The 21849-nt window shown below is 39.7% G+C and overlaps 1 protein-coding gene across 1 annotated transcript in view; it reads right to left on the bottom strand.

The window, feature by feature from the left end:
- pou6f2 (POU class 6 homeobox 2) overlaps positions 1–21554 on the bottom strand; it is a 69006-nt gene extending 47452 nt beyond the window's left edge. Inside the window, exons 1-3 of the mRNA XM_034149450.1 lie at positions 21469–21554; positions 15660–15847; positions 422–519 (exon numbers count right to left, since the gene is read on the bottom strand). Of these exons, the coding sequence (XP_034005341.1) occupies positions 422–519; positions 15660–15847; positions 21469–21554 (372 nt within the window). The remainder of the gene's footprint in view (positions 1–421; positions 520–15659; positions 15848–21468) is intronic.
- Positions 21555–21849: the final 295 nt, after the last annotated feature.

The following is a 21849-nucleotide window of genomic DNA, read 5'->3' as shown; positions in this document are numbered from 1 at the left end:
TGTACAAAAGTTCATTTTGCATGATAGGTCCCCTTTAAGGTAATAAAAACATGTTATTTTGAGACTTAAAGTCCAGATTCCAGGCACTTTAAACAGACATATAACAAAAGCAAATCTGGAGATAATAAAATTGGCTATTATTGCATCTGAGTAGCTTCTCCAACATGTGTTATATCTGTGATAATATGTCAGGATTTGTATAAAAACACCTGAAACTGCTACTTGAAAATCCTGGTTTCAGTTTTTTTAGATTTGTTTGTCCTACATCTTATTATGTCAGGATTATTTGGAAAAAGAATACCTCCTTAACATGTATAGTAGAGGTGACACAACTCATATAAACTTGAGTTATGAAGGGAGTTTTGGCTTTAAGTAACCTACTAAATGTGTGGTTCTGTGTTTGGGAGATCCCCTCACTCACCTGTGGACCCATGGAGAACGCTGGGTGGGAATGGCCCAGATGACTCTGCTCAGAAGGACTGCTGCTGGTGTCAGACTGGACCGAACCGTCACAAGCTCCTGGGAGAGCAACAGGCAGAGAGAGATCCGTGCAGAAAGAGAAAGAAACAAACAAAGAATGCACCTTAGATCAACACAGACAATATAAGTAGATAAACACACAACACACAGACCACGCTGTGATATTACAACGCGGAGGAGGGCAGTTGGGAAAGGAGGGGAATTTGTACTTAAGTGCTTTATCAATAACCGCTGCAGCGCTGAATAAATTACCAGCCAGCGGAGAGGCTCATTGATGGGGGATGATGCATACTGGCGGGTCCCCGATGGCCTAGATTACCGCTGAGAGATAGAGCTCCACCACAAACGCTGGGGCCATATTATTCAGCCATTTACATCACCGAGTATCACTCATCTAAACCCACTCCCCCCCCTCCGCTGTGAGCCTGCAGCTACGAGACACAATTAGACCTGTTTGCTATGAGGGCAGAGTGGAGTGGAGCAGACAGGGACATGATAATAAGCTTGCTGATGGCTGCGGGGAAAACAAAGGACCCCGCCGATTGGATATCGTGCCGATCACCATCTCACAGACTCTCTTAGCACTGAGTGTGGATCCTGGTAAAAGTTCAGAGAGGCTCTTTGACCCTCACCCTTTGACCTCGATGATATCGAGATGGCATGATGCCTCAGTGTTGACACAAAAGCTCTCCGAGTAAATCTTGCAGAGAAAACTGTCAGAAAAATGTAAATGTCTCTCGGAATGCCTTTCACCAAACTGACTGTTCAGAAGAGAAATACCACCTGACTGAAAATTACTTAATTTAACTTTCTGGGAGTATTCATTTAAAAGGACAGAAACTAATCGCTGGAAGAATTTAATGTGATACACACTTAGATCGTACTAAAGCAAGAGTGTGCCAAACGTAATAATAGACATGGACATATATCCAATCAAAATGGCAAAGACATAGATTTTCTGACAATGTCTTCTAATTTCAGTGTTGAAAAGACGTTGGCTCAGAGGAGGAATGTCTTTTGTTATAAGATGGTGAAGGTGAGGTTGCTGAAGAAAACAAATGTGATACAACTATTTGCTATTACAGTACAATCAAGGACCCATGTTTCTTTTCTTAGAGGATGTCAATACAGTGGAATTACATCTTCAGTCCTAATTGATTTCTGAGCATGAATAGGCCGTGAAGGGCATTTATTTGTATGATGAAAACATAGATTTTTGTTTTGAAGTGCTTAAACAACATGAAAAAAATGTGTTCATTCTTAATCAGCTCTTTACTTAAATGTATTATTTGCTTGTTTAACTGGTTTATATAAATGGAAAACAATTCTGGTGATTATTAAGAAATGAAAACATAGTTATGATTATTATATTAAATCTCAGCTTGTATCGCTCTTAATCCTACACACTGTAACTTTGAATTGATGGTCGCCTATTTAGTCATATTTCCAGTTACATAGAAATAAGGAGTATTTGGAAGTTTTCAGGAGCTCTAGAAACTAAATTATTTCATTAATATTTAAAAAAAGGACTTTAGCTAAATAGACAGGAAGTGTTAAACAAGTGTAGGGACATAGAGGAACTACACATGAGGTGGATAAAGCTTTTTTAATCCATTCTTGAAAAGAATAGATAAGAACTAAAAAATGGCTTTATTAACTACAGATAAACGTCTTAAACCCCTACTGGTAAAACATTTACAGGGGCATAATACAATTGGTTATTTTATTATTAAACACTAATATGATCATTTTTTTCAAAAAGGTTATTCACAAATAATGATCTTTTAAAATATATGACACAAAACCCCTCACAAGTCAATAATACATTTTTGTTAAAGTTTCTTTCATGCAACAGCTCTACAATAAAGTGGATTTTGTAAATGAAGTCCTGCTATCTACTGTATGTGGAAATGTGTTTGAAGGCCACAAAACCTCATTGATTCACACCATTTTGGTAATGAATACAAAAAATGTAATCACATTTCCACTGATCTCCATCGATTTCTCAAATAGAATATTTCCTGCTTTTCAAAAAATAAAGCAGTGAAAAGTTGTGTCTTCTAATTCATGAAGAGAATGAAACGTTGTTCTCTTGTTAAACGTTGCATGCAGTGGTTTCCTAGTCCTTTTCGTAAAGCTTCATGCAAAGCGGGCTATAGAAAAGCCTTGCCAGAAAGATCTCATTGCCTGTCAAGTATATTCAAGCATTACATTTTAACCTCCCTTCCGCCAACTTAAATCATTTCATCTTTACATAAAATCCAAATAATTGGTGAGTGGCAGAACCTAACAAACCTCCAGCATTTGATGGCTGATGTGAGAGCCCAGGGGGGAGCCTGCTTTTCGAGCTGGTTTCTACCTCTGGCTGCTGGCCCTGCTTCACGATGAAGGTCCACATCCTCTCGCTTATCAACCTCGCAACGCGGGGATATTTTGACAAGCCAGTCTCTTTTAACCAATTATTTCACCCATTATGGAACCCGTTGTGCGCTAGCCCCACCCTGTGCACTCAGTATCTGGCATTAAGATCAATCTGAACATACAGCAAAGACTTTGTGGCTGGGTTAGAGTTGATATAAAGTGACAGATAAAGAACAATTTCATCATAATCTGCTGTATAAATTCACATTTATTTTTATAGGGTAAATATTGGAAGGCAATATTCGTTTTTTCCCGGATTTGATCAGGTAAAGTCTGAGCAGTTAGTTCTCACCGTGGATGTGATCACACTTAAGTTATGCCTTTCAGTCTTTCTATGTCGTTGAACAGCCACTTTTAAACCACCTCAAAGGATATTTGCCACACTTTGATAACATGAAATAAATGCAGCAGTGCTACAGGAAAACTTTTGCGCCAGTAAATTACCTATTTATCATCATAGCAAAGCTAATTAACTCAATGAAGATATCCAGCTATAATGAAGGGATGAGACTTTATAACATTACCAATGGACTCTAAAGTGTATTGCTCATGACTGTAGTTAAGACGTTTGTTGTGAATAATGTATTCTATCGGATAGAAAGTGTGGGAGAGTTACTCAATAACGATTCCTTGATGCCTTCATTTCACAATAACTTAGAAAGCTTCATCCCCTTGCAAATATCCGTAACGTTAACACGTTTATCGCGGGCGAAACAATCGATAAAAAATAACTACACATGCACATCTTCCCCCAAAGGATTTGTGTAATTTCTTTAACTAAATTAAATAGCTGACAGGAGAAAAGCCCAGGGAGTCAGTCTTCAATTCTTTTTTATTACTTGAATTGTGTACATGTCTTGCTTTTCTTTTCTTAAAGAAATGTACTTATGCAATGTAAATGATCATTACATGGATTTCCAGATTAATATAATATACAGGGGGAAATGAGAAAATGTCTTGATCAAACTTTGACTAAAAAGAAAGTCCTTTGATCCTGCGATTATACAGAGGTTATACAAAAATAAAGAGTAAAATGGAATGAATATATGCGTTGATGTGAGGAGAGATGAAAGAAGAGGCCAATTGGATTAAGGAACAGGCGATGCACATTCAACACAGCTTTACATTCATCTGGGACATTCAGGCTTCATCTTTCTTAGCAGTTTAAATGGCGTTGAAACAGTTTAACTGTAGATACGCAAGTTTTTCAAGGCCTATACTGAAAGTGAGAAGATGAATTTAATTACTTGAATCAGGTCTTATCAATTCAAAAAGCATACGGATGTATTATATTCAATGAAAAAAAACCTTTTTACGCAAGTGAAACTATTATATTTAATACAGAACACAGAGTGCCATTTGATGTGACTTATGTCATGGTAATATTGCCAATATCCGCCACCACTATATAAATTCTCTTTCATTGATCACTAAAGTGGCCACTGGAGAGCGACTTTCAATGCCACACAAGGCTGAAGGTCTCTCTGTGCGGTGTGTGTGTGTGCTGGGGGGGTTGGGGGGGGGGGGGGGCAAAGAGCCATATTTATTTGACTTGGTTCAGCCGGTCTTAATGCAGGGTGCCCCAAGGACTACACCACAAAACAATTAGCCTGGATTTCATAAAGCAATCAGCATGCCACCTTGTCTAATGCAATCGCTTCATACATTGACAGTCTGTATAAAATGGGTGTTATTGAAAGCTTTGTGTTCATGTTAGCTTTCGCCTCAAAGCATTCATGAATCAATGTTTGCCCATAAAAGAAGCTTTAACACTTAAGCTATTTTAGTGGAAATGCATTATGTAAGTTGTCAAATGTACGAGAGAGGCCTGGTAACGATTCAGGCTATTCAGAATGAACAGCCAACCCCCATTTTTATAATGGTCCTTTTGAAAATGTCTGGCTGAGTGCATGTGTTTGCTATTAAGATGGTGTCAATCATTTTCAACTGAAATCTAATCCACGGAAAATAATTTCACATGTGAACACATTTAAAAAGAGCGAAGATTATAAGATGATTACATTCTTAATTATTATAATAAATTGAACTATTGAAGTAGAGAATTATAGCACAAAAACAGCAGTATCATTTGTATCATCAAATGTGTGTCGCGCTGTTGATTCAGAGCGTTAGTGGGACAGCGATCTGTGAGCTAATCAAGCGTAAAGAATGGGCCGAGATACAAAGAAAAAAAATGCATCATCCATAAGCTTTAATTCCATCAATACACAACCAATTGTCCCAGATTGTTTGACCATTGATTTTGTGAATACCACTTTGAAAGTTGATGTTGCATTGCAGAGAGAGCTGAGATAGAAAGAAATGTAGAGCGACAGCTCATTACACTTCTCTATCTAAAGCCCAAAGAGTAATGTTACAAACAACCAATGGCGCTGCAAAGAAGACTATAAAATAAAATGTTTGCTTTATAGTGATTTACTTAACTCCTTGTAGAATGTAAGAGAGCCAAACTCACCAGTGATTTAGCTCAGTGTTTCATTACTCCCACCAAAGCCCTCAACAATAACACAGGACATAATCTGCTGCCAATAACTCCAGGTGCTCTTAGTCAGATGGCTCCCTCTGGACCAGCAGGGTAGTAATACTCTGTTTAGAGGCCGGGGTGGAGACGCTGCTATAGGTCAATAGTGTTTCTGGGGATAGAAAATCACCAGAGACGGACTTTTGAGTGGCTGCCTGTAACACTATTAGCTACATTATGCCTACTGCTGCTAGGAGAGCTGTCATTTCCTTAATTAAGAGCCCAGTTCAGGGCGAGAGGGAGAAGAGGCCACGGCACTCTCTGCGGGCCCCTAACATTAAAGCCTGATTCTTCATCCTGCGAGAAGGGAGACCTTACAGGGGAGGAAAATCTCATTCATTATTCTGGCACAAAGTGAAATAATGGAGTTAAGGAATTACGTAGGAGGTGGTGCCGTGGAGTGTGCCGAACAGAAAGGATTTTACACCTCAGCGGTTCTAGGGCTATTGCTGAGGTGATTGTGAAGCGACAAGCAGTGGAGGGAACACTCAGAGGTCAGAAGAAGAAGGACAGTCAGAGAGGATGCGATGGTTTTATAGATGTCTCGACAACAAAGCAAAAATAGTGCACTTCAGTTTGTGAAAGTAAGCGGCCACTTTCTGATGAATGGATGAAGGATCTGCATGCAGATGATGCTTAAAGCAGTAAGGACCCTGTGCTCCGACACTTATGCTCTCTTTGGGGGCCACAGGTCTTCACCAAAAGGCTCTTTGACGTGAGAGTGCTCCAGCTCTTACCTGCCTCTCCCCTGATGCTGGAGTGGAGATGGAAGCAGCACAAGCATGAGAGGGACCAGAGGGAGGCAAATTGGTGAGAAGAGGCAATGCCCATTTCAAAGGTCAAGAAGGAGAGATGGTGTGATGGAGAGAGGAGGACGGAGAAGGGAAGGGGACAGAGGAGGGGGGGGGGGGCTTTGTGTTGCATCTTCACGGGGGGACTTGGTACACTTTGCACATGAGCACATCTGTTATAGAGCGTCCTCCTCATTCCCAAAGCAATGTCAACCTGATTAGCTCAGGGTTGAAAGAGGCAAATAACAATCCAAATTATTTTTCATCCTTTTACAGGCGTCAGTGAAGGCAGGACGCTGAGAGGAAGACTAGCTTTAGAGAGCTGTAAGCCTTTTAGGAGAAGCCTGGTTCACTGGTGCTCCTCCTTCTAAATTACTTCAATGATATTTGCTGTAAATAGGATTCTGCTGCCGGCAGCCTGCAACCCTGTGCTGAATAAAGGCTCTCCTCTCTGGCGTGTCTCATATTTTATCTGTGGAGAAAGCCAAGGCTTTTATGCCTAGAGTCAAAATTATTCTCAATTAGTTAGTTGATAAAAAATGTTTAATAATCAGAACCTATTAAGTTTATTTCCTAGCAAAAAAAAACCTAATCCATAACAAATAGTCATTATTTTCTCTTTTGGTTTTATTTTAGGTTGGCCAAGGAAACAATCGGCATCTTTAACTATAATTAAATCGATTATATATATATTATATATTAATTTATAACAATAATTCCCAAAACATCATTATTTGAGGTTATTTATTAAGACAAAAAGTCTAACAATCACTTTTTCAAGCTTAATTGAGGATATGTAGGTTTTCTTCTGTTTTACATTATTGTAAATCAAAAATATATTTGTTTTCCCGTTTATTGAGAATTGTGAAAATAGTTGAGATGCACGTGTTTTGAATATTTTCAAAGAGTTAGAAAAATAATTGTTTAATAGTAAACAGAATTGAATAATAATCAATAGTCGCAGCTGAAGTACAACACAGTATTTTAAAGTGTAATCACTTTAAACAGCATCTTTTTGGCTTTGTGTCCATCCTGCGTTGCGTCTGGTCAGCTGCCGGACATTTAAAAGTAGCCAGTGGGGTGTGAGGATGGTCCACTGCGGTGTGTGGGTGTGTGTGCGTGCATTGGGGGCTAGACACCCACATGTCATGCCTGACACATCAGCCTGGGCCCCCCAGGCTATCTGGCACTAATGCTGCCTATGTCCCACTTTCTACCCCTTGCCCCTCAAAGCCTCCACCTCTCCCCCCTCCTCACCCGGTCCTTCTGTCATAGAGGTATAATAACAATGGATCACAGCCGCGCTGCAGCACAGGCTCAGTCACTAAAGGAAACCATCAGGTGATACACAACTATATCTTACTTTCACTGCAAGCTAATCAGAGTTTATGTAGAAATGAGTTTATCTGGAAAAGCTCCTGCATTAGTTGTTACTGTATTCTCCTGTTGCAGGGATATTTACAGAGCTCAGTGGGTAAAGGTGGAAACAAGCAAATAATCATGTAGCTAAAAGACACCCAGCCCACCCCATCACACACAACCCCTCCCAACACATTATTCTGGTGGAGCAGACAAATAGTAGAAGGAGGGACGTCTGGAAATAGTATTGCTTTGAAGCCCATAACTCTATTCTGGAGGAAAGAATCATCACAGTGTTATTCCACATCCTCAGATATAAAAGGGAAAAAACATAATAACTACTCGATAGCCTGGATTTCCACTGCCCTATACTAGCAACCCCCCCTCCTCTCCTCTACCCACCCACACCCCTGCCTCATCCACCATACACCCACTTCTCCTGCCTCAATCTTTGGTTTCAAAGGAAGCGAATCAGCCAGAAGGACAGAAGGTTATGCATTAGTACTGGTCATTGCTCAAAGAGCGAGCGTTATAAATAATAAAGGCTTGTGAAGGACACAAGGGCTGTGGGATGCATCTCTGGTTCACGCCACACAAGTCAAAGACAAGATTGTAATTTCTATTCCGAAAATGTGACCCTTGTAGCTTCAATTACATCTCAACAACACCAACCGTGTCCGTGCCAGGGGAGATGTGACGCCTCTTTGTTAGCTCTACATGAAAGGCTTATTGATATTGGTTATGGAGCGCATGCTGAACAAAAAAAACGTGTTTTTATCTGAAAATGAATTCCCAACTTAAAGACAGTGTATAGCTAAAATAAATGCATATTGAAATTCAATTTATTTTCGCCACAGCTATGTACCTACAGAACTTGTGATGTGCTTTTGTTTGGAATACTTTCTAGTCAAGGCAACAATAATCTTCTTAACTTTAAATACACCAACCACAGGGAGAATTATATTGGCAGTTATATGGAAGTTCTTTGTTTTGCTCAAAGTCATTTCTGCATAAGCAAGCATCCGTGAAACCTGATGACCTTTACTGCTGTTCACATTGAAAACAAGAAGTGTGCCTTGTGCTCATCCTTGCTGTCCTCCGTGCCACGCAGCGATTGTGTTGCTGTAGCCATGGGCACTGCGGGCACATTAGCAGATGTATTACACCTACTTTACAGACATGCATTAAGCTTGTTTTCATAATGAGATCCACCTCCTGGGGAGAGACGTGTTCCTCCTCGGTCTCCTTTATCCTCTCTTATTTACTCTGCGCGGCCCATTCAGCGCTGGGTTAGCGCCACTTTATTACTTAACCTCACCACACAACATTACGAGGCTCTTTGCATCAGCAAGCAGCCTATCCCACCATGCATCCTTCCCACTAAGCTGATTACACAAAAATAATAAGAAAGTGTGCCTCCAGCAGTGTGTGTGTGTGTGTGTGTGTGTGTGTGTGTGTGTGTGTGTCTCTTGGTGTGTGTGAGAATTTGCACATAAGACAGTAGTTTTATCCCATATCTACACTAATAATAATAATAATAATAATAATAATAATAATAATAATAATAATAATAATAATAATAATAATAATAATAATAATAATACAAAGAAGTATGCATTTATTATTTAAATATGCTAAATGAATATACACAAATAGTGTATTTTACAGTTTTGTAATAAGAAGTAATTATGCAAGATGGTGTCAAATCTAATCAAAGTCATATTGTGACTTTTGAAGTCAAGTTCCTATTTGGAAGCAAAGAAAGAAAAAATATGAAACTTAAATTATGTATTTTCGATATGCTTGAAGCTGAATAACCACTGTCGCCTTTTTCTTTTCTTTCTTTCAGCTACATGCAGTGGCGGCTGGTGGAAAATATTTTTGGTGGGGCTATGGAAGTGGTGACCAAACCATACTAGGGCGGTCCTGGGGGATCCTCCCCCGGAAGACATTTTTGAGAAATGACCCCTTAAATGATGACTTCTGGTGATGTTAGAGGGGGGGGGGAGGACAAATTGAGGCTTAAAACTACGAGATAATCCATAATCTTCAGTGTGGTTAGCTATGAATCTTCCAAAACTCTGCAACAGTACAGTAGGCCCACATAAACTGCAGAACACTGGTGCTTTGGGAACACTCAAATTAATTCCCATTTAAAATCAGGAGACTAAATACGAACATTGTGTGTGTGTGTGTGTGTGTGTGTGTGTGTGTGTGTGTGTGTGCACGTGCGTGTGTCATACTCGCCAACCCTCCCGATTTTCGCGGGAGACTCCATTGCCCTCTCCCGGTTTCCTCCCGGGGTCATATTTCTCCCGCATTTCTCCCGATTTCTGACCAAATCTGATTTACTCACGACTGTTTCCACTCGGACTTTAATACAGCTACACCATTGTTTGGTTTCCATGGTAGCACGTCTCTTTAGCAGCGCGCGCAACTCAAAGTCTGAGAGGGTGAGGAAGATGAAAACTGAACAAGAATCGACAACTCGACCCTCTGCTCACTCCTTTCCTGTAAAATACAGGTCCAGCCCACACATATGCTCCATGGTGCTACAGGCATTGCCCTTACAACTACAATAAGCATGTAAATGTTAATCTACAGCTCCGGCGATCCACTAGTCTCCACCTGCAGACGCAGCCATCCTCGACAACTACTGTAGCGTCACCTTGGATACGAGTCCAAACAACTCACAGACACACAGGCCAGGGCGCTGACAGGGCGCCCTTTGAGCATCAGATCTGACGACGCTGATTGGCTGAAATTATGTTTCGGCGGCATAGTTTACAGATAGCAACAGTCAGCTTGTTGGCTGCTGCTGCTCTGGCTGAGGGCTCCTTTCTTACCGCCCGGACGAGAGAGGGTAATGATACACGCTGCGGACAGGCAGGAAACATGTGACTTATCAGTAACTTTAGACATTGTAAAACAATTTTAAACGAGATTTTATTGTAGATTATACATGTAACTGATACCAACTATATAATATTTACCTTGTTCATTAACAATAAAAATAAAAATAAAAAATATATATATTTTTTTAAATATATTTTTTAATTTATTTTTAATTTTGAATGACAATCAAACATGTGGGAAGAGGGGGTGCGGCGCCCCTAGCGCCCCTATGGGCCGGCCGCCACTGGCTACATGTTTTATCTCCAAGACAAACTCCAAAAAGAAAACAGTTTTATTGCAAAAAACAGACCTCTTTGATTCCATGTAAACTGAATTTGGTTTCTTTCAAGCCAAATACAATATTACAGTAGAAAGGTGAAAATTGGAGCAGAACTATGCAAAAAAATAAAAAAAATAAAAAATGTGTTTAAAGCACTATTAAAAGGAAAGGAAGAAGGTCTGCAACTGTTCTAATCATGTGTCTCTAAGAACTCTCCATAAAAGGTCCTGTGTGGGTGATCAGTCAATTAATAGTCCAGATAAAATGAATATCACTTTATTGTGTGATATAGTGAAGCCCAATAGACCTGGAAATACATAAAAGCTAGGAGCAGCATTTCAGAAGCTGTGGCATTTGGTTTGCACTTTTTGTTCTGAATGACCTCCAATAGCAGGAATCAATGAAAGATTTATTTTTGCTCTTTTGGGGAGGGGAATCTCTAGGTGACCTTTGTGAAAATGTTCCACCATTTTGGCAGAATCCGAATAAGTGCAGACCATTTCATGTAGACAGTAAGTGTATGAAATGAGTGCTCCTGTCGTTCCAGCCTGGCTTCCTTTGACAGCATGATGATAGAAGCGTCACATCCTTGGGAGAGTAAATGCAAACTGACAAGAGATGAGCCTTTGGTTGCTGAATATAATACGGAATTGTGCTCTGAGTGTCTTATTATCTTGTCTGTTGATGTCTGAAAGGGGGAGATTTGCTTGAGAAGAGAAGACAGAAACTGTACGCATCCAACACCATCCCGTCCTTTGAAAAAAAATGGCTTGCCCTACTAACCACAGCTTTCCCACCTAATGTCCACTTCTACTTGGAATAAATACACGGCGGCAGGATGTTTGTGGTGCCTCGTAGCCCCTGTTAGCTGAAGTGGAAGACTATTTGCACAGGCAAGCTTTTAGGAGAACGACCCTTTCACCACTGCAGTAAGCATGTGGTGGGTGTAGAAGGTGGACAATTTACTGTAGACAAACATGACCGCTACTGTCACTGTCTCCGACTGCCTCGTCCTTCTCAGCTCTTATGCATAGTATTAGGGGACTAAAACTAAAGTCATACATCAACTCTGCAGGGAGGAAAAGTTGTGGCGGGCGCTCTCGGTATGAAAACAAATACCATATATAGCATGGCACATGTTATTGCAGCACAAAGTACACATGCAGCGATATCAGAGTTCAAAGCTGATTAAACATGTTCAATATCAAGGCAATTTGTCACGACGGTGGCAGGAAAAGTTACTCTGGAGCCTTCTAAATCTGAATGTCATTTGGAAATGAAATGCAAAAATGGGTTTAATATTTTATACAACTTAAGAAAAACACAAGTAGATTATTTTAGTTGTTATTAGTTGTACTATTTTCTCTTTTGTGCTTATTACTTATTAAAATGATCGATAGAACACTTGATCCCTATTAATACATTACTAATAGATAGCTGCAGCCCATTAAGGTACAACTTGCATTTTTTTTATTACACTTTTTGTAACAAAAAACCCAAGCGACAAAAGTGTTTGCATATTTATTTAGGGAGTATAAAACCAATTAGCAGTATCAGCAGGAGACTAACAGGCTAAACATACAACTATGTCAATCATACACTGTGTATTCATGTGTGTGTGCATGTTATTAAACTATAGTATAGTAAAGATGGGTTCAGTTTTACTGCATTCAAAATCATCGTTGTTATGTCTTCATTGTTTGATACAGTAATACTTGAATTCTAGAGGAGCAAATTAGGTCTCATTTGCATTTCCTTGAAAACATGACTTGTTTCATTGAAACTGTTAAGTGTGTGTGCTGTTATTGTGTGCCTGGGGTGAGAGTATGTCTTTGTGAAAATGTCTGTCATTAAATTGGAGCACTGTATCAGAGAGGTTACGCTAAATAAAAGCAATAAAGACGAACAAAGTTTTTTGGATACTCTGAAACTGAGGTTACACAATATTCTTGCAAGTAAAGGGGAAAGAAATGTAATATGGTGGCTTCTTCGCAGTTTTGAACCACATACAGAAAACCAGTGAATAATGAAAGGCCTTTAGTTTAAAGGCTCAGTTCACGGTTGTTTTTTTTATATATGTGGCATTCATGTTGCAAAATTGAAAACTTATAATATATATATATATATAATCTCCTAATGACCATGAGAGTTAACTGCTTGTGTTTACGTGAACATCTTCAAAATGTCAGGATACTTTTACCTTTATGGCCACATGTGTTACACTTTATTGGTTTTAGAGAGGTTTTACAGACTTCAATCAGTAGGTAATATAATTCACTTAAAGTTTCCAAAAGGTTCACACAAACTTCAAATAAATATTAAAAAAAGATTACTAACCAGATTCCAAAATGAGTAAAAAATACATGTGTGACTAATCTATATAAGCAAACCCTTCCCTTCTGTCTGATAGCATTTAAGGAAATGTATTGAAAACTGCTGAGTCTCTTTCCTTCCACCCCCACCCTCTCTCATTCTTCCCTCCTATATCCCCCAGCAAAAGACACGACTGTGCTACGTCTCCACATCCGCCCGGCCTTTCTCTCTGTCTGACAGGTCATGTGGGCAACGCTTCCCAAATCAAACCTGCCGATGGCACCGCCTGGGGCTCAGCCACCGGCCAGAGAGAAACCATCTCCCCCGAAAAACTCTCACAGGAGAGGATGCAACCAGCCATCACACAGGCCATCACAGAAGCACGAAATAAGGACAACATCCTATTATAGATCAAATGTAATACGCACTGTTTTCCTAAATTACTTCTTATTGACAAAGGCGGATTTAATAAAACCGAAAAAGCTGCACATTTAAAATTAATATGAAAGCATTTAACAACAATTAAGTGTGTGTGCATTTGGAAAAGAGAAGCAGAAAGTAACAAGAGAGCAGCAGGAGAGGACTCGGATAGAGACTAATCAGAAATGAAGAAAGAAGGAGAGAGTGACTTGATGCTTATTAAAGCAAATAGCAAGACTTCTGAGACAAATCCTGCAGTACATTGCCCTTGTTTAGAAGACTCTCGCCTCGGGTTATTCTTGAAAAAAGGACTTAAAAGACAGCTGAACTCTCGCTGATTTGCTATATTTTGCTTTCCCTTGCCTAAATCCTTATTTTATTGCGATCACCAAAGTTCAGCAAAGCTATAGGAACTATACTCTGCCACTTCCCAGGACACACACACACACACACACACACACACACACACACACACACACACACACACACACACACACACACACACACACACACACACACACACACACACACACACACACACACACACACACACACACACACACACACACACACACACACACACACACACACACACACACACACACACACACACACACACACACACACACACACACACACCGTATTCTATTAACAACTCCCATTCAAATGGAGAACAACTGACAGTATGCACTGTTTGCTGCAGTATACATTAATAACCAGCAATAACACAAGTATATGCCAGAGTTGCACACTCGTACACACTAAGACATGCACATACACAAATAAACACACAGTTGAACTTTCAGAAAATGAAAAACAGACAAGCTGAAGTGTTAGTTTGTATAAATGTACAAAACAAAAACTAGCATCTAAAGCAATAGGAGAGGGATTTGTGTCACAATGCATCCAAATGAAAAACAAATAATTAAAATATTTACATTTAATTTGCAAAAATATAGAATGGTCTCTTCAAATCGTCTTACTGTGTTCAAGAAATTAAAAAGAGAGTTTTGGAATTAATTTGTTAAGTGGAGATACAATTGTAAAATGTATCCATCAGGGACAAATTGTTTTAATCTGCTGTTACTGCACTGCAATTTATTCCTATTACTTTTCCATTTTTTTATTATTTCTTATTATTTATAATGGTAATGATAATTATTATTATCTCTCTGACTTTCTCCTCAGTAAAACAGCTACATTATCATATATATACAAATGTTAGCAAATGTATAAATAAAAATAATTTATACATTTAGTAAAATAGTAATTTATACAATTATGCTTTTTGCTAAATAATGAGGTTCAGGGATTTCATTTGTCCAGACCACGTAATAATTAATTTAAACAAAACCAAAAAAAAAAGTGTCATCTTAATGAGCTAAATACAAAACTAATGAGCCTTTTTTTAATTTGGCTAATTTTGAAGATCATTTGAAACTGAACATTTAGACCAAAAATTAGATAATAAACTGAAAAGTCCTTGCAATTTAAAAAAGTATAAAAATATAATACATCTGATGATAGAAACATAAATTATAGGTTTTAATTTCCCTCAGCAGCACTAAGTTATTCTGTATCAGCATAAGTTGTTATTAATTCAAACATTACAACAAATATAATATTTTCTCCATTGGAATTAACAAAAAAGGAAACAATATTACCGCACACAATCAGGGTTGTGAGGGGGGGGTTTGAACACACATTTTCCTGACAGGTCCAATCTGACTTTTAATTGTTAATTTAAACTTTGAAATACTTTTAATATAAAGAAGGGTCATGCAGAGATCCTGCCACAAAATATGCAACAGTAATAAAGCACGCAGTGTATCCTATATTCAAGACAGTGAGTGCAATAAAAATGTACTGCATCTTCCGCATTACTGTCACTACACTTTTAACTGTCCCCTACAAGAAGGAACTGCCCTATCGGAGAATCTGGAGACTGAAAGTACATGAAACATCTTAATACACAAAATACAATTTCCCAAAACAGATATCCAATCTTTAAGGGAGCCGAACATCGACTTGGTCCTGGCACTGAAAGTTAGTTTGCTGCCTGACACTGCTGACACCTGTCCCAGCACTGGAAGCTCTCAGCACCAGACCTCAGACAGACACTTTATGAAATAGAGGAAACAGACGTGAGCCGACTTACCGTACAGCTTGTTTGGAGTGCCCTCTCTGTCCGTGGCCTCGGAGGGCAGGAGCAGGGGCTCGTCGTTCAGATCGCTGTCTGGGGTGGCCGCTTTGTCGTCCGCCCGGAGTTCTGCTGCGCTCATGTCGCTGCGCAGGGAGAGCAGCGGCTTGCTCAGCTGCCCTGTAATCATCGGGTCCTGGAGGGAGCTGGGAGCCCAGGTGGGAAACAGGGAGGAGAAAAAAAAAGAGAAAACACCCCTGGTTATATGTGCTTTGGCGTCTCACCCTCACCGGCTCCTTCTCTATGTCTCACTCTCTCTCTACCCAGCTTCTCCTTTCTATCGCTCACTCATCACTCTCCCTCTCTCTCTCTCTCTCTCTCTCTCTCTCTCTCTCTCTTGCTCCCTCCCTCTCCAGCTCTCTCTTTTATCTGAGGCTGGTGCTACCCCGCTGATACTGCCGGCTGCTGCCTGGTGAAGAACGGTTACGGATCGCGTGGCGTTACCATTATACCCTGCAGTCCTAAAACTATCTTACATCCATCTCCAAGGGCTCATTACTACCTGACATGTGCCTCATCTTCAGCACACACTAAGCTGACAGCAGTCTGCAAAGAGGTCCACAGGCTGTGCGCTGAGAAACACATGAAATAAATAGAATTCTACATATAAAAAGAAAACATGAGCGAAAATACACACCAGTGATTACATCAATTTGCCTACATTTGGGGACACACAATGAGATCAAAGGTGACATGTTGCAGCAGAGTATGAGGCAACATGAACTTAAGGCCTGATTTTAACAAGAGATGAAGTCGCTGATATTCCCAAAATGTCCTCCCAATTATTTTCATTCTTTTGTCAGCACTTAGAAACTAACATGGAGATGGTCTAAATGTCATGATAAGAGCATAATCTGTCTGAACATATTGGAATAGAATAAACTCAGCAAAGAGAACAAATTAGGAACTTTTGAAATAAAAATAAAAATAAAAATAACCTGTAAGAAGAGCATTTTAAGAATGCCATTAAAAGGTTTGAATGCTTTGATCCGGACATTTTACCAAGGAATTTTTTATGATTTCTGAAAATATCCAAAGTTGCTTAAAAGCTGTTGCTCTTACCTAAACAAAGCTCCAGACAAAAAGAGTAAAAAAAAGAGTTTCAGAAAGTCCAAATGTTGACGTCAGGGGACCAGCAGCTAAAACATGCCACCACAGCGCAGAGAGCAGTACATGTTTCTACTGAACTAGGATCAGCCTCCAACCTGCGTGTATCTGAAGAGCCACCACAGGTTCAAGCCTGAGGTTCTTCCAAAGACAGGCACTGGAAATGTCACCTCCTCCCTCCCTCTCTCTCTCTCTCTCCCTCCCTCACACACACAAACACACCCCCCCTGTCTCTTCCCCCTTGTGTCCTGAGACTGGAGAGCTCCTCAGACAGTGTTCACCCCACCTCAGGCTCTGAGAGGGACACAAAACAGCAGGACTACGGCCCCTTGCTTATTTATGAATAAAGTCCAACCTAAATATATTTAAACATGAGACCAGCACATATAGGCACAGTAAGAAAAATAGAGGTCTAATATTGCCCCTGCACTCCCTGCACTCCCTGCACTCCCAACACCCCCACCTCCCACTTCTATCAGGGTGGTCGATGAGTCCCTGCCCAGAGGGGATTTTTTAATGTGCTCATCACGGGAATCAGCCCTCCTTGATATGACACATGATAATCTATGAAAATGTTAATCAATAGAAATAGTTTAAGCTGTCGTTAAAAACGTGAGGTGGCTGGTCAATACTCATATCCCTGGTAACAATGTCACTAGTCATCAGCGCTTCATTTGTGGAGCACTTAAATGTGGGACACTGCGCATCAATGCACCTCTCCGCCCGCCGAGGTAAACACATTTTCCCCTCTGTCTGAGCCTGGCCACTCTGCATGCATTTGGACCCCCCCCCTCCACCTCCTTCCTCCTCTCCTTTGAGTTGCTTGATAGGTCCACTGGAGGGCAAAATTAATACCTAATTGAATCTTGCAGTCATCAAAATAATCAATAGTTTTTTATTATTTATTCTTCACAGTCTGTTGACTGTTTGAATGCTCAGAGGGACAGGGGAGAGCACAGGCAGCTCTGAAATTCCTACCGTTTCACAATGTAATTTTCACTGGGGCATGAGAGTTTGCAAGAGCGATACAAAATGAGAGCATTGGTTTTTGTAAGGGAGGTGAGGGGAAAAAAATAAAGGAAAAATGGGAATCTTTGCCCCAGCAGCTACGATGAAATATAGAATAAACAAGCTACTGACACTTCAGAGCAGGGCAGGGTCCTTTCTGTCCATCCCTCCATCTTTTTCCCTTTCCCCTTTTCTCCTTATTTCATCATATCAGGAGTGTGGCGGTACCTCTCTAATGCTGGCATTTCTCTTCCTGACAGACTCCAAACAAGTGCTGGGAATGAGATCAGAGCTCTAATCTTCCCCTGGCCTCTGAGGCTCGAGGATAAGGGGGCAACACATCTCTCAGCATCGTACGCAGCTGTTAATTACCTCATTTCAAAACAGTTTGCTTTGCCTATTTGCAATCATGCCTCTGGAATGGGTGTGTTTCTCAATTCAAGCTCAGGTAGTAATGTAATTACGCGTAATGGGATAACGGTAATCTTATTGTAAAAATCCGTAATAAAAAGGGATATTTAGAAATTACCATAAGAAATTGCATTACTGATTCTAAGCAGTGGATGTGTAACGGATTAGCTTCATTTTTTAAAGTAACCCTCAGACCTCTGATTAAAGCAATAATGTGAGTTTTTTCAAGTGTGTGTGTGTGTGTGTTTGGGAGTTGGCGGGAGCAGACATGAGGGAGGTTTGTCTCATTTCTTCTCTGTTCACTCAGTCTGGCCACAGCTCAGGAACAGGTTGCAGGAACACGAAAAAGCACTCGATCCCTCCTCTGCTTCCCGCAGCAGCCGAATAATCGGTGGCTAGCAGAGAGTCCCGAGCGTCATCAGATACCCATGCTAATAGCTAGTGGTCTTACCAGTGATGTCCCAGTGTGAGGGACACTGTGTGAGGGGTATCAGCCGGAGACCATCACACTCCACTCCAACACTCCAGGCTCCTCTGGTTATTCAAGAAAAAGAAAAAAAAACTCAGCTTAATATCGTTGTATCTCTCATACTGTTACATAACAGTGTTCAACATGCCCAAACAGATATTTTAAGCTGTTAATACATACTAAGTTAGCAGTGACAACAACACATTTATATATTTCTCTGTTTTGTACTAAAAGAAAATGTTGCAGTACACTGACTGAAGCACATCATTTAAACTGTTGAAGAATTTAATTCAAGTTACATATTAAATGGACAAATAGAAGTCTGCCGATGTTGTAGTAATAGGTTGGAGATAACAGCAAGGCCACAGAAGTAGCTGAAGACAGTACGGGTGCATACGAGTAAAGTTTTACCAGTTATCATTCATCTTCCAAAAAATGTCTTTTAAAGCTTTTAAAAATTGTATTATCCGATTCTTTACTTTCTCATATAAAACCCAGATATTCAATTAACTGATGAGCAATAAAATCAGCAATACATCATCTTGTGCTGTTGAATGAGGTCATTTTTCAATATTTTCTGACAAAATGATTAATCGATTAATTGAAAAAGTAATAGGCAGTTTAATGAGGATGAAAATGATTGCTAGTTGCAGCACTATAAACCAGAACTCTCTCACAACAATATTTTTTGTTTGCCAATATCCTCATGTCAACCAGTCTAATTAGTGTACTATTTTTGCAGCTCCAGTATGCATAGATAGTGACATTAATTTGCATACTTAATTTTCTTTTATTTCCAGTGACACACTACATATTCTATCCTGCTCAGAATTAGTAGGAAGTATGAAATTGGGCCAAAGATTATGAGTTTTCTACTCCTTAATGCCCTGTTGACCCATCCATTTTCCTGAATAGGCCTAGAGCATGCTGGGAAAGTGCTCAACACATCTGTGACTTGATAAACCATTTAGATTGTTAAAGTGAGGCTTCAAACTAACCCAAATGTCACCCCATGATGTGAGAGACTTCCCTTTCAGACATCACATGTTCTAATTAACATCCATGTTTTCACATCACGTGTTTCTCTTGATTGTCATGTTTACTAAGCACCACACAAATCATGTATTGGCTGCAATCCATCTATTCCAGCTTTATTTTAAACTCATTATCAATGCTCTAAGTGTCGAAATTGGCTAAAAAGCAAATAAATGTCATTAGCTGATTAGTTTTGAGCTGGAAGCTTGTAATGCAATTATTATGACCCGAGTAGTGAAAGGACGCGAATACTGCCAAAATTATTGTCCGAATCATTACTGCAGTAAAATAAGTGAATGTGGCATCTTTTCAGTCGTGCTGTTATTGTTGATCCAGGAATACATTTGAATTTAAAAGAAATGATGGCTTAATGAGCTTTGATAACGTCTTTCAAACAGTTTTGCACAAAATATGATTTTGTAAGACCATAATGTAAGATTAAAGATGACAAACATGTTGGTGTTTTAAAAATAATTCTACTCAAGTTATAGTAATAAAAAAATGTGTTCAAGAACTAAATACCGAACACTTCATTGTTTGTGTTAACATAATAGCCAAATGTCAAATATATTCCTGATTCACCCATTTTGAATAACTGTGCAGCTGGTTTACTCTGCTGTGTTAGGCACATATCCAAACACTGAAATGTCTAATGTGGTGTGTTAGATGATGATTTGTCTCCCCCTTAGGGTTATTAACCAAACTGTTCCCCTCCATTATGTTAAGTGAATCTTTACGTAGTTTCCCTGAAGCCCCTAATGCATGTAAATATATATTAATGATGTGTATAATTTCTGTGAGCTAATCATGAAAAATACAGCAGGTTTGCATTATTTTACCTGAACTAGGTAAAATCGGAACTATAACTATAATACACTTTTTGGACTAGCACGCCAGGAGTTTAAGTAGATTTTCACACCCATTAATATGATGAGCAGTTATTCCTCTCTACTCCACTAAAGCTAAAATGCTCCCCAGTGGATGGTCGGTGGGTCAGTGAAGGCTGAGGGCTATCAAAGCAGTGTATTAAAAGGAGCTCTTTGAAGCTTGTAAACCACGGTGCCCAGCAGGGCCACAACAGATAGACGGCTCTGATTGGTCAGGTGTGTGTGTGTGTGTGTGTTTTGCTAAATCGATCCACGGCGCTGACATTCTGGAGCATCAAAGCTTTCAGCACACTAATCCAACTCCTCCTATGAGGGCAAGGGTTGTTTAAAAAAAATAAAAAATCTATGAAATGCTTAAACATCAAGGGATTTCACCTGCATGCTTATGATACGAGAGTGGGCGAAATAATGTTTATAAAGGTTTGAAAGGGAATGAAATCATATTGAAATCAAGCTCGGACAGTGTATTTATCAGCGGATAAATAATGCAGCACTATAGAGAGCAGCAGAGAATCATAGGGCCATTCATGGGGCATGGCAGTGGCGGCAGAGGAGTGACACCGCAGAGATTCACACACCGCTGCTTCTCAAAGTCAGTTTCCCCTCACACTGTCTCTGGAGACCTGCGCCACATACACACTCATGAAAGGTGTGAAAATCTGATTTCCCAAAAAGGATCGGTAATTCTCTGCGAGGGTGGAAGCCGCAATCAATAAATCATTGCTAAGTAGATTGTAAAAAAAAAAAAAAATGATTCCCCCTTGGTATCAGTGCATTAGGATTCTCCTGAGGATGGATGAGGCGAGATGGGGGTGTGAGACAATCTCAATAAAGAAGAGGCAAATCATACCTTTGGCATTCATCTGGACTCTGACAAGCAGCTGTCAGCAGGCTGAAGAAGGACCAGGCAAGGCGACTCATATCTGAGGGACTCATTTGGCCATCAAGTCCAGGAATGTCTGGAAAATATACAAAACTAATAAGCTAATTGACTGTCTTTGGAACATGCATGATCACAGCCTTCTACATTGTTTAAATGTTCAGATATTAAACTCTCATTCTGACATTATAAGCATACAAATATTAGAATGCAGAGTTTATTCCCTCAATAACAGCGACATATAAGGAAAATCTGCAGTCCCATTCCAGTGTACCTAGGCATATTCAAGTACTTTACTGTATAATGTGATGTATACGTTGCATTTTATACAACTTCATTCATCAACTTGTA

Source organism: Trematomus bernacchii, unplaced genomic scaffold, assembly GCF_902827165.1.
Source record: "Trematomus bernacchii unplaced genomic scaffold, fTreBer1.1, whole genome shotgun sequence".
In the NCBI taxonomy this organism is placed as follows: Eukaryota; Metazoa; Chordata; class Actinopteri; order Perciformes; family Nototheniidae; genus Trematomus; species Trematomus bernacchii.
The sequence above is the reverse complement of the archived record's forward strand: the minus strand, read 5'-3'. Positions and strand labels throughout refer to the sequence as shown.